Source organism: Poecilia reticulata, chromosome 5, assembly GCF_904066995.2.
Source record: "Poecilia reticulata chromosome 5, P_reticulata-male-v2, whole genome shotgun sequence".
In the NCBI taxonomy this organism is placed as follows: domain Eukaryota; kingdom Metazoa; phylum Chordata; class Actinopteri; order Cyprinodontiformes; family Poeciliidae; genus Poecilia; species Poecilia reticulata.
In genome coordinates this window covers 8038832-8051906 of record NC_088834.1, presented here as the reverse complement: position 1 = coordinate 8051906, position 13075 = coordinate 8038832, and the positions used below count along the sequence as shown (strand labels likewise).

The following is a 13075-nucleotide window of genomic DNA, read 5'->3' as shown; positions in this document are numbered from 1 at the left end:
CTACAAAAGCCAGAAACAGCAGCAAAGATTTTAAACTACCTGCTAACCTTCTAATCCAATCTAATTTGGATCTACTGGACAGTGGGCGCATTTTCAGAAGATACCAAAAAAAAATAAAAATAAAACTAAAAATCCCAACTGTTCAAAACCCAGAAGTATCGTCAGAAATGTGTTCTTGATTCAGAAGACCAGATAAAACTTCCCAGTTTTAGTGCCTATACCCTGAACAGCTGCTGCACGTCTCCCCACATATTACCATGACAGTTCTGCTCTACGACCAAACAAACAAACTGCTTTTGAAGCTTCCTCAACTGTTTACGTCCTCAAACACTGTACTTACAGATATGACTCTACTATTGTGGAATCAGGAAGTGCTACTTCCGACGTCATAGCTACTTTTCAACTCGACTCTGCCTTAACGATGTAAGAGCAATGGTTCAACATTTATTCCATTAATATATACCACCAAGGTGGGATGAAAAAGTCTCACACCCAGATACCAAGTCATGATGGGGACCTAAGATAAGGCTTCTACCTGATATAATAATGGGATAATTGTTCATATTACATTTTATACTGAAAGCACAACTGATATTGTTGCCATTGCAGAGACTCATTTGTACAGTTCTCACCAGTGTCCCTGCTGGAGGCTATGGCTCTGCTGTAGGCTATTGACAGTGGCAGGATGTGTCTCCTTTGGATGCTCTGGCTTGCGAGCATCAGGAGGAGAACAACAGCAATTGCCACGACAACGTAAAGCTTCCTCCTAACCAACATGGCCAGACGGACGATGGGGGTGGTGATAGCAGGAGGAAGGAAATGTTGATGAGCTGATAATTGTTGAGCTATGTCAGCATAGTCGTTGTCATCTGGACATTTTGCTCTTTACAGTCGTCTCTCCTCTCCGTTTTATTTCCATTAAGCTCAAGTCCAGTGATGCTTTCTACACAGTGAGGACAGGATCTGTTGCAGACAGAAAGACAACAATATTAACATAATCTTCAAATTATGTTTGGGCAAAAGTTTGGTTAGCTATTAGACTGCTGCAGTTAAACATCAGTAGCTTAGAAGCTCTTGTCTGTAGATGATTTACTACATTTAATAGGGCTGCACATGTAGCGACAAGTGATATCAGGAGCAATACTATACTGGTTTCAACATGTCTCATTTCCCACGCTCTACAGCAGAGGTCCCCAAACGTGGTCTGTGAATACCAATCAGATCTGGATTTGTTTCAGCTACTCCTGTTTCAGCTTCCACTCTGCTGTCAACTTCAGTGGGCCTCTAACTTTGTTATGCTCACAAGAGTTTACATTTGTGAATTTTAATCCCTCAATAGTTTTCAATATGTTACAGTTAGCAGTGGATGTCCGACTTGAAAGCTTAGTCTGCAACTTTAGCTCTAGAAGGGTTAAATTGATTATTTATGAACAATATACAATGAATAAGTAATAGCAACAAAAATAAAAGAGAAAAGAAAAGCCACTTCCCATCCTAAAGTGCTCTGTAGCACTGATTACTGAGCCTCTCCACCCTAAACCATAATGACCATCATTTATTTCAACGAGAGCTTCAAGTCAAAACACATGATGGTAAACACACAACCACAGTCATGTTTGTTAAAGCTTCCCATTTCCACTCTAATTTGGAAATGTAGAACTTCTTAATCACCGCCATTAGGCACCCACTGATTCCTGTTTTAGATGAGTCTTTAACCGATTCAAGCTACGTCCGCACTTTGGGAAACAGTATTTCATCTGCATTTCCCCAATTGTGGTTCTCAGGGCACACTTACCTTCATGTTTTAGATGTTTCCCTGCTTCAGTAAACCTGATTTTAATTGATGGCTGATAAACAGGCTTTTGTTGAATTTCTATCATCTGGATTATGCAAGTTAAAAAAGGGAAACATCTAAAACATGCAGGGCACTATGCTTATTGGACCATGTTATGAAGCACTCACCGACAGAACCCATTTATTTAAAACCTTAAGCAAGTTCAAATAACTGCCCACTGAAGTCCCTTAATTTTAAGTTGTTACATGCGACTTTTTTTAATACCTTTAAGCTAACCAGCTTTCATACCTTCAAAATATAATGCAAGGTTCTTAAAGGTAAGTGATGGATGAAAATTAGCAGGGGAAAAAAGAGTCGTATCTCTGAGTTTAAAATTTTTCATACAGAGTGCCAACAAACTACTGAAATCTTTTTTTTTTTTCTTTCCAAGGAAAATTAAATATTTTTTTATGACAAAGGGGCTTATTGTAAATACTCAACAGGAAGATTTGGTTTTCCTTCCCTGAAAAAGTAATAATAGGTCAGATTTTAGAGGAGAGTAAATTCCTTCTAGCGTATCTACTTACTGCCCTGTGCAAAGTGCTCTACAGTTTTGTGAAAGCATAATGCCAAAAACATAGGGAACAAACTGAAAAAATAAGAAGTCAACAAAATAATGGAGAACTATGCAGTTTGACAGCCAGCTAAAGGTAATTTCAAACTTTGTATTGGAAATTCAGGGATATGTCTGGCATTTTAAAAGCTAAAGTTAAGGTCAACATTTTAATACCTTAAATAAACCATAATGATCGAGGGCTTACACATTCAGCAGTTTTAATCAGGCCACTCACTGAAACATCTAGTGAGTGGTTTGGGATCAAGTTAGACAAAGTCAACATCATGATTCTTTATTCTGGGTAGCACTGAAAGTCCAAAGGTCTTTGCAATGGTGAGTAATCCCCGTTATGCTAAATGCAGGACTTGAATATGCAGTCCGACAGTGCAGTCATGTGATCTTATTGCAGTTGTCTTTACCTTAATCTGCAGCCAAAGCAGGTCCCTCAAAGACAAGAGGCATGTCACTCCATATCCTGCAGCAACAACTCAACTTTCCTTGCAGAAAGCTTTCACAGCAGCTGGTTGGACAACTAATTCCCTCTCGGAGTAGAAAACACATTTATTTAGAAGCCTGCAAAAGCCCCACCAGTCAGAAAGAGTTGAAAGAAGAGGGGCGTCACAATGACCATCAGCTGAGTCAGAGTCTGTATGTTATTTTAGAATGAGTGAAGTTGTGGTGGAGGAGAGTGGGGTAGAGGTCACATGGTTTCCTGTGCTGGGAAACCACAGCTACCTTCTTGTAGCATGGCCTTCACGTTCGGTTTTCATGTGGAACAGAAAGCAGCTGCTCTTATGGCCTGAAGTTATCAACTGGAAAACGGCAACAGCTCAGAGGAAGAGTGACGTCACTTATCAGATGATGATTCAAAATTCCTTTAATTAGTTTGGTCTGTTGTAAATTTAAACAAACGCGTACCATTTATGTGAGGAAACAAGAGGGAGTTACACATTTTTCATTGGATTTATTTATTTATTATTATATGTGTTTATGCCACCAGTGGAACATGTATATAAAGTAAATTTTTAAAGGGTTGCATCCATCACTACTAGAAAAGAAAACAAAAAACTCTGGGATTCCAAAAGAAAACCAATACCTCAGCAGCACAGCACACCAACACACTGAAAGCAGTGCAGGGAAAAAACGAGCAGTTAAAAGAAGGTATGCAAATTGGCAACACCACACTTCAATAAAATGCTGCAAAGTTGTGTGAGAGACTTTAGTATATTCTAGTGGATTTTCACTCATCTGCCATTCAAAAGAGTTATATTGGGGTAAATATTTGTTTAGGTGTCGGTTGCTAAACTTTGTTATGAATTAAATAAAAAGTCCTTATTTTGAATAGTCTGACATGCTATAATAACAGTATCTCCTTAAAACAATGCTTTCCTGAAGCAGGGAAATAGTTAAGCTCCACTTTTTCCACCCACAGAAATGTGATTTTCTTGTTCCGTGCTTTAGGCCATTAGTAAAGTTAGCTGATAGTGCTGACCTTTAATGGAAGAGAGAGCACAGAGGCCAAAAAATAAATGCAGAACTAGATTTTTTCCCCATTCCCTTGCGACACCAACCAGTGTAAATTAACCTTCAATCAGAATGTAAGCAAGTTCCCTTGGTAGCAAATGAACACTTTGTGAATGAAGGAAAAAAAAAAAAAAAGTTTTGGTTCAACAAAGAAAGAAGAAAACACTGGTTGCTGTTAGTGACTTTAAACTGCTTAGAAAAATGGCACCGAGCGTGAATGGTGCAATAGAAACAAGCAAAATGCAGATAACGTGTTGTGATAAACTTCAAACATGTTACCCAACATGTTAGACACAGCAGAAACGCGAAGCTTTTAACGGCGTTAAAGGGTGTGTGAGAATCGCATCCGATTTTATGAAAAAGCAGAAGTATTTGTTTAACTACCATTTCAGAAAAACAAAACATGCGTACTTGATCATATTAAGGTCGATATGCTCTCTCCTAACAAAAAAACAAATGCCTAACCTCTCCAACGGTGCTTTAGAAGCCAGGCATCAGACAGATGAAAACCTAAGAAAGCACAAACTCGCATAGTAATAGCTATAAATAATACCTCCTAAAGAGGAAGAACACTATTCGCCTATTTCCAGTTACATTTAGGACACCAAGATCCCCATTTCTATCTGGAGTGTGCTCAAAAGTTTATATATACACACACTAGTGACGTGCAGTGAGGTCCATTGCTGGTGAGGCACTGACTTATGACTTAGACACCATCCATGTTATTGGACCTACGGAAATTTTGCGCATGCACACAACGCTGGGGGGCAAAAAGACTAATCTTTTACGTGTCATCCATGGCCGCGTTAACTCAGGGAAACTTAGAAATGTAGGTATTAATTTCGTGCTATGATCCACAGCAAAGTGATCTGTATTCGCCAAGCTACGCAGACTCGTTGCCATAGCAACTGACAACAATGCCATTTCATGTTTTAGGATTTAACACCAAAAAACATTCAAGAATTTTGCACACAGAACAGAACATTTAGTCTGTTGTTGTAGGACGTTTTAGGCGTAATGTTTTATTAATAAATAATTGCTGCGGTAGATTAGCTACCGCTTCTACTTTAGTGAATTATTTAAACATTAACTGTTGCCCACAAAACTCAAATTTAATTAATGAAATCCATGCACCCCTAATTCTGCACAAAAATATCCGTTCATCCAAAGCCAAGTCTATCCTCGGCATGTCTCTTCTTCTCCGTTTGAGAATCTTCAAACTGTCTCGAAGCAAAACTTTCAGCTCCGGTGTTGGTCTTTCTTTAGTTATCTCCTGCTTCAATTGAAAATCCACTTTAGAAACTTTAGTGTAGACTTTTATGTTGACGTCGGAAGAGAGAAGAAAACAAATAAATCGCTGTACTTTACTTATTTACTGTATGGCTAGTTCCATGGCTAGCTCACTGTGTCTTACTCTGCAGTTGTGCAGTCACAATATCTGGGATTATGAGCGCCCCCTGCCATGAGGCAAGAGAACTGCCTGCCTCACTTCGAGTCTGTTCTCTGCCGTTTCTGATCGCTCCTCCGCACACAAAACACGGTACACACACAGTGACAAAAAACACTGTACATTATATACATAAGCAAAATTATGGAAAATCAGTCCATATATCAAATGTTTCTTAGCCATTTTATTGGCGGCGTACAGACAGGACGAACATGCTGTCATATTATGGCAACCAGTGCAGTTAGCGAGAGGTTGCGCAATCGCAGGTGAGGCTCGGCTCGCTGCTGCCTCACCGGCTTCGTTTCTGAGCATTCTAATGGGAAAATGCGAAAATCCAACGATTTTGAAGAAAAACTAATCAGAATTGGTTAGGCTAAGTAAAAAAATAGATACTTTATAGTATATGAAAATAGCAATATAAATGATTTTATATTATATATTATTTTCCCATGATGCCTCCCCTGACCACGTCACTGATATACACTCATCTAGATCATTAACATTAGCTATTTATTTATTTAAAGCATTGTCTTGCAAACTACAATTGGGTTTTTATTTCCATTGCAGGTTTCTTTAATCCACACGGTACCTACATTTCCAATACAGACTAATATATTCATGCACTCAGACTAAAAAAACCTAAAGAAGATGGACCTTCACTAGATGTTTTTTGTAGTCACAAAAAATATTTTGCTATACTTTTGATTAGATATTTGAACATTTGTATTCTATTTAAATTGGCTGGTTTCTTGCAGTGGACTCTGGTTTAAAGCAAACCCCATACATTTTCAATACAGCTGAAGTCCTGCAACTCAGTGCCAGATTTTTCTAATTTGCATTATCAACAGATAAATGGTTAAATCATGGGAAGAGTCTGGACAATACAAAATGACAATGATCTCAAAAACAAATAAAATCTAGTTTTGAAATAAAAAAAAGGCTAACCAACTTTCAAAATGACTCCCAGCCTCCATCCCAAAGATGATATTTGAACTACATAAAAAACAAACAAAAAAACACTATTCTGTGATAGGAAACAATATCTAAAATTGATTTCAAATAATGCAATAAGCTTTCTAATGTGTATAAAAAGCATGTGGCATTGTTGCAATTTGCTCAGAAACCTTAACTTCAGATATTAATGGTGATGTTTGAGGTTCACCACAGGTTAGAGCTGTACTTGTAATTTTGACGAGGTGCAAGTTAGAGAAAATCTACACTAAATCAAACATACTGGATTTTGCTTTTTAGTTGTATTGAAATATTATTACTCCTTACCAAATGCATGTCTTGTTCAAGTAAGATCAATAAAGGTCAAAAATTAATAGGATATTCAAGATGGTGACAAGTGTCTCAAAACTTAAGACCAGAATTATAACATTCACAGTTGACAGATTCATACTGAAATATTCCTTTAAATAACAGTTTGAGGTATGGACATTTTCTCTGAAAATAGAATCTTATTTCTGTCTGACCGACCTTTTGTTGCCTTTCAGTCAGTTCAGACTTCTGAGGCTAATCTGTGGTTGTGGGCCAAAGAAATGACCCTGGTTGAAGTAGACAGCGAGTCTGAACAATCCGTTTCTGTAGCAAAGATTGAGAGTAAGGCCTCTATAATTACATCTCCCTACGTACTGACTCAGATCACACAACCTGCCTCTCCATCTGTAATTACATTAAGTGTTTTCAGTGTCTTGTTTCAACCCCATGCATCAAACAAAACCTTTAACTATAGACACAGAGAACTCACTGAACAATACTGCAGACTAAATTGTCTTTCCATGATACCAAATACAATTTTTTAATCAAATCAAATGTAGCAAGACTATGACACAGGAAAAGAAGTATTAAATTGGAAGGATTTATAAATGAGACCAAAAATGTCAAGTAATCATAGAAAGTTTAAATAATCGTTCTAGAAATTTTTAACAGTTAAAGTGGAACAAAGCTACAACCAAAGTTTCAAAGAAGAAGCATGACTGACAAAATACCCTCAATATTTTTGACATTTCAAAATAATGAGGTTTGAATTGCCACAACTTATTTCATCGTTATTAACCACACTGCAAAACAGAGTGCAAGTATCACCAACCACCATTTCATCCTTCTCACAAAGTCTACAAGACAACACAGTTCACACCAGGTGTTTTCCCGGCTCTGCTTTGTTAAACAAGTTAATCATAAATCATAAATGACATGCAAATATTTTGTCACAGCTGGCTGAAAGTGTTCTTTCAGCCAGATTTATAACACCTTAAATAAGGGGAAACACAAGCAAGGTTCTTTAGTAGTCAATGTAATTACTTAAGATTAAAAAAAAAAAATTTTTTTAACTGAAGTGGAGGAAACCACCTTTCGGCACAATTAGTCCGACACAGATCTTTGGTTTCAGTTTTCTGTGCTGATGCAAATGACAAAACTTTATAAGTCCTCTCTCACATGTTCTGCCTTTTCTAGCCAGAAGACCCTAAAGTAGTAATCTTCTACTTTAGATTCTAGCTCAGACAAAACTATGCACACCCAAGCGGCTCTGCAACATTTTCTGATACAGCAACTGAGAGCTGCTGTTCTGTATTTCCTTGTCCCAATTGTCATGTGCCTCAACTTTTAACATGCCAACAGAGTCTGAGTCTCTTGGATCCAGTTGCTCGGGGTGAACTCGCTGGGACGTTCACTCCGATCCTGGCAGCTGGCTTGAATGTTTTTAAACTTGTAGAATGATGGTCTCCAAACATGATGGTCAGGTTTTACTCGTTGCTTTGGCAGTCTGGCATAGTTTTTGTTCAGTATCTCTACAAGTGGGTTGTTCATTTAAATTTGTCTAATTTTATTAACAAAACATCTTTTATATCAAGTCCTGATAAGCATCTCACTTAAAGTATGAACTTTTTAAGAATGACTTTTTTACTTCACAGCACACTGATATTTTTGATAAGCCTCCTCAGCTAGTTGGGGAAGCTTTTAGCTTTTATCATAAAACAATATGGGAAGTCATTGCTTTATGATATAACTCTCCACAAAGATTTGTCTTTATTATTTTGCCTTTTATTTTTCATACAACTCAGTAAGTGACTTGCAGAGACTTAACTTTCACTTGGGTTTACATAGGTATCATTCAATCCAAATCACTTCAGTTGGTTACAAAATTTTCCACAAGCAGAAAATAGTGAAAGTTAGGATTTAGTCTGTCACCAAATGTTTTGCCAGATGTCAACACAGAAAATCATGCCTGGAAATCATGCAGATAATTAGGTCATTTCCAATCTCACACATAAATTTACATTTAGATTTTTAAGATCATGCACAAAACCTCTCTCCCTTTTTCTGCAATTTCAACACCATTTAAAGTTGTTTCCATCAGCACAAAACAATAAAAGACTGAAAAGGAAAAGGGTGCAAAGAAAAAACTTCTGCTTTTTCCACTGAGACATCAACCCCTTTTAAAACCATGTCTAAAACTTTCCAGTGCTTCTTTTTGCCCTCCATTCAAGCACCTTTTGAAGTTACAGGAAATGCAGCGTCTCAGTATTTTCTACTGGTATTCGCTTGAAAGATCAGCACAGTTGATTACAACTGTTTCAGTAAGTAGCAACCTACTTAGTAGCAAGACTATCAAACCACGCAGTGACATAAATTATGTAAATGTATTTTTGACAGCGGCAGTTATTAGCTAGCTAATAAATTAAGCTAAGCTTCATACTGTTTAAATATTAAGCTGTGGCTATGAAGACCATGAAAATGAGCAACACTTAACACTACATCTTGTTAAATGGTTCAAAGCTGACCTCAGAGAATGATCCGTCAGTCTGTGTGTGCAGCTGAAATCCTGGTGAACCTTCAATCGGAAACATCATAGTGAGCAATAAGTTTTCAACAGCAAAAAGAGGAAGTAACTTCACCCTTAAATGTGAAGATGATGGATAATCGCTCTACCCAAAGGTTGCACATCTGCATTCCAATGCTTGAGTCATCTGAAAGACCTCAACCATAGAAGTACACAAAGAGAAAGTAACTGCTGCTTTAGCCAGCTCATTTCAGACTATTAGGGATTCCTTATTACAGAAAAAAATAGAAAAAAAACAACAAAGTGATCTCAAAATATTGCCGGACTACAATAAAACATTTTCCTGACACTTTACTGCTGACACACCTGACTGTCCCCACTGAGGGACAAAGATCATTTCTATTCAATTCAAAATAAATCATACTAGAATATTTGTCATTGTCGACTAATATTTCAATACAGACTATGAGAAAAATCATCATCCCAAATCAAAGTAAGTAAAAATTATTTTTTTAAATGATGTAATGAATTTCCTAATTTCTTTACCAGTATACAAAACTACATGTAAGGTTGAGGTTTTGCCACTTAATATTTCTTACTTCAGTGTATACATTACAATGGAACATTGTAATTTCTTACCCGAGTGGAAAAACTTAAACATTTAACTTTAAGACCACAACAAATTAAAATATTAAAGAAATTAATTTCAGTAATTCAATTCAAAAAGTAAAAACTTTTATTCTATATAGTCATGACAGAGTGATGACTTAGAACTAATTAAAAACACAAAATTAAGTTCCTCGCAAATTTAAAATGTGATAAGACTAACAAAATGACAAAATATGTATTTTTTAAGCATTTTCATTTATCTAATAAAAAAAATCCCACATATTCTTGTACTATAATGCTGAAGTGTTGTAACAGAATAAGCTTTTTAAACTATGTAGGTTATTTTGTGGTTTCCAATAAGTTGTTTTTTTTTGATACCTCATGGGTAATAACCATTGCCAGGAAGGGTGGGCACCAAAAAAAACTGGGAGTAATTAGTTCTAGCATGTACAGATGGAAAAATATGCATCACATTCCCCTGGTGAAAGCAGTGAGGAACGTTTTGCTTATTTGTATTATGAGTCCATGTCCTTTTGTGTGAAATACGTTTGCATTTGTGTTGCAGTTTTGGGTACATCTAATGGAAGTTGCTACACCAAACTTTGTCCAAGAGTTGAGGGATTGTTACAGTGAAAACTTGACTCCATGTATCGACTGCCATTTCTTGATTAAATTTATTTGGCATTTGGGTTTACCAACTCTGGACAAAATAAGGGAACTAAAAAGGAATGGGTGAGAGCCATCTTGAATAGAAATGATTCCAAATACATTTCAGGAGAAACTTCTACTAGAGGTGCCATTTCCTCAAGTACAGGTTGCTTAGCAATTACCAGCTCTAATGTTTTCCAAGGGTGGGCGGTGGTAGAAACAGATCTTAAAGTCGAATTAGTTAAAAGTTAAATCCGTGATGGATAGTAGCTTGAGATGACAAGCTATTATTATCTTGGCTAAGATAGCCAAGGTAGCTATTAACGTCCAAGTTAAATGTTTCTGACACCATCTACTTCAAGAGTGTTTTAACACAGGGAAAGTGAATTACTCAACAAAATAATTTGTCCTCCATTTCCACACACTTTACTGGGAGAATGGAATGCTGCAAAATGAATAATTTGATGCAACTGGCTGCATTTGCTTTGATAAATAACATGTCATTAACTGTCAATATTAAAGATGTGCCGATCAGGTTTTTTCCTGTCGATACAGATACCGATCACCCATGAGGGCCGACCACCGATACCGATCATATAATTAGTATTATTTTTTATCATAAACACCAACGGTTACATTATGTGGAAAAAGGAACCATGAATTCACCTTAATTTAGACAAAAACTTGTTTTTAATAACTTCTTCCAAGAAGAAAACTAAACAAAACAGGCATTCTGCAAACAATCCAGAGTTACTGAATGAAAACTTCCTGATAGCATGGCGGCTAGCTGATTACTGCTAGTTCCGAGTGGCTGTTTCTGACTCAGCGGAGTAATTATACAGAGCAGGGAGGAGATCGATTATTTTTTTAGAGATCATCTGTCTCATGTTAGGGCAGCGAAAGTTTTAATACGTACGTAAAATGTATTTCTTTAGGTTAGATGCTGCAGCTTTAAACAGAGGTTCGGTGTGAGAGTCACTACCAGGTGGAGCAGAAGCGAAGCTCCGTCTGTCAAATATTACTACCTGTAGCGCATAGCAGCGGTTCAACAGCGAGAGCAGAACCAGCGTCTTCCATCGCAGCTCGAAGACTCAAATAATTTTGCGGGTTATTTGTTTAGGTTTCTGACCGTCATGCTAATCCGGGTGAGTGTTTGTAGCTGTGCGCTGCTTTACCTGCTATCTGATCCTCCATGTCTTTACTGCAGTGAGCCTCAATGTAGCCAAACTCCGTCAAATATGGCATTGTTTTTATGCCGTATTAGCTTTGTTGTGTTGATGCATTTTGACTTGCTTCAATTTTTCGCCGCAACACGCAAACTTCCCCATTCACTCAGTGCGTTATAGTTCCACATCGCTTAGGATTTGTTGCTGCGCGTTTGCGCAGTGTGAAGGAAAGAGGAGACCAGCTGCACAGACAGGCTGCAAAATGAGATGCAGGTGATCGGTATCGGCAACAAGAGCCAATGATCGCCGATCATGCACTTTTTCACGAAAATCGGCTGATTATGATCGGTGACCGATCGATCGGCACACCTCTAGTCAATATAAGTTGCATGGACTATAATAAATAGTAACTCTTAACTAAATTTGAATCTATTCCTGTATTTGAATTATTTTGAATTTCTCCTGGATATAAACTGGATGTTTTTTTGTGTCATAAAAGACATTTTCAAGTGTTAAATAAACTGAATTCAATACTTGTTGCTTTCTTTTTACCAGACTTTTTGCTTCCACTTACCTTTCTGTTAATAAACCCTCCAAAGAGTTTTTTTTAAAAACACTTGGTTAAAATGACTGTTAGCAATCTTCTGTATAATTATGTAGGTCACAACATTTCTGAATGTAAACTTTTTTTAGTCATTCTTACACTACACTTTCCTAAGAAGGTGAAACTTTGAATGTGGGTGAACTTTATAAAAGAAATAAATTCTTGAGGAATATCACCAAAAGTAATTTGTCTACATTATGAATTAGTTTCACATTTAAACTGAAATACGAACATAAACAAAATTCGACGATATTGTAATTTATTGGGATGCACCTGTATGTTAAATAGATCAACTCGTTTTGAAAGACTATCGGCAGTGAAATGCACCTAAAACATATTTGAACAAGTAGCCGTTTTCCCATGGGTAGCAGTAAAATTGCTGCGACGACCCTGCAAACGGATTTGACAAACAGTTGGTGAAGAAAGTGCAGACCAAGTCTCCAAAGTATTGTGTCCTCATCCGCCCACTACTTTTCTTTCTTGTCGGTATCACGGACTTCTTTTCTTTGGTAACACAAACACACAAAATAACAACCAAATACCACAGAGAGCAAGAAAACCATTAGGTACTAGCCAAAACTTTGGATTAAAATTTAATTAAATAAATCAAAGAAAAACTTGCTCGAAAGTTGCTCGCCTGAGTCACCACCACACTGCGACATATTTAACAAATAAAACGAAGCAGCTGAGTGCGAGTTCAGACATTTTTTTCAGGTACAACCAAACAGTCGACAAGAGTCTTGAAAACCTTTTGGGGGACAGACGGAGAATGAGAAACTTACATGTAGCGGCAGCAGACGTAGCGGTGCAGGCCACAGGGTTTTTACTTCGTCTCTTTGTGAAACCGCTGTGCTGATGGCATTATGATGCAGAGCAGAGGCTCCGCCCAACGGGGAGGGGAGG

The 13075-nt window shown here is 37.3% G+C and overlaps 1 protein-coding gene across 2 annotated transcripts in view; it reads right to left on the bottom strand.

Annotated features, from left to right (window-relative positions):
- st3gal8 (ST3 beta-galactoside alpha-2,3-sialyltransferase 8) overlaps positions 1-13075 on the bottom strand; it is a 27492-nt gene extending 14417 nt beyond the window's left edge. The window contains exons 1-3 of one of the 2 annotated variants that reach the window (XM_008409148.3): positions 12955-13018; positions 9147-9196; positions 633-963 (exon numbers count right to left, since the gene is read on the bottom strand). In XM_008409148.3, coding sequence (XP_008407370.1) covers positions 633-777 — 145 coding nt within the window. In that variant the 5' untranslated portion in view covers positions 778-963; positions 9147-9196; positions 12955-13018. Of the gene's footprint in view, positions 1-632; positions 964-9146; positions 9197-12954 lie in introns of both variants that reach the window. The other variant, XM_008409147.3, reaches the window with a different exon arrangement.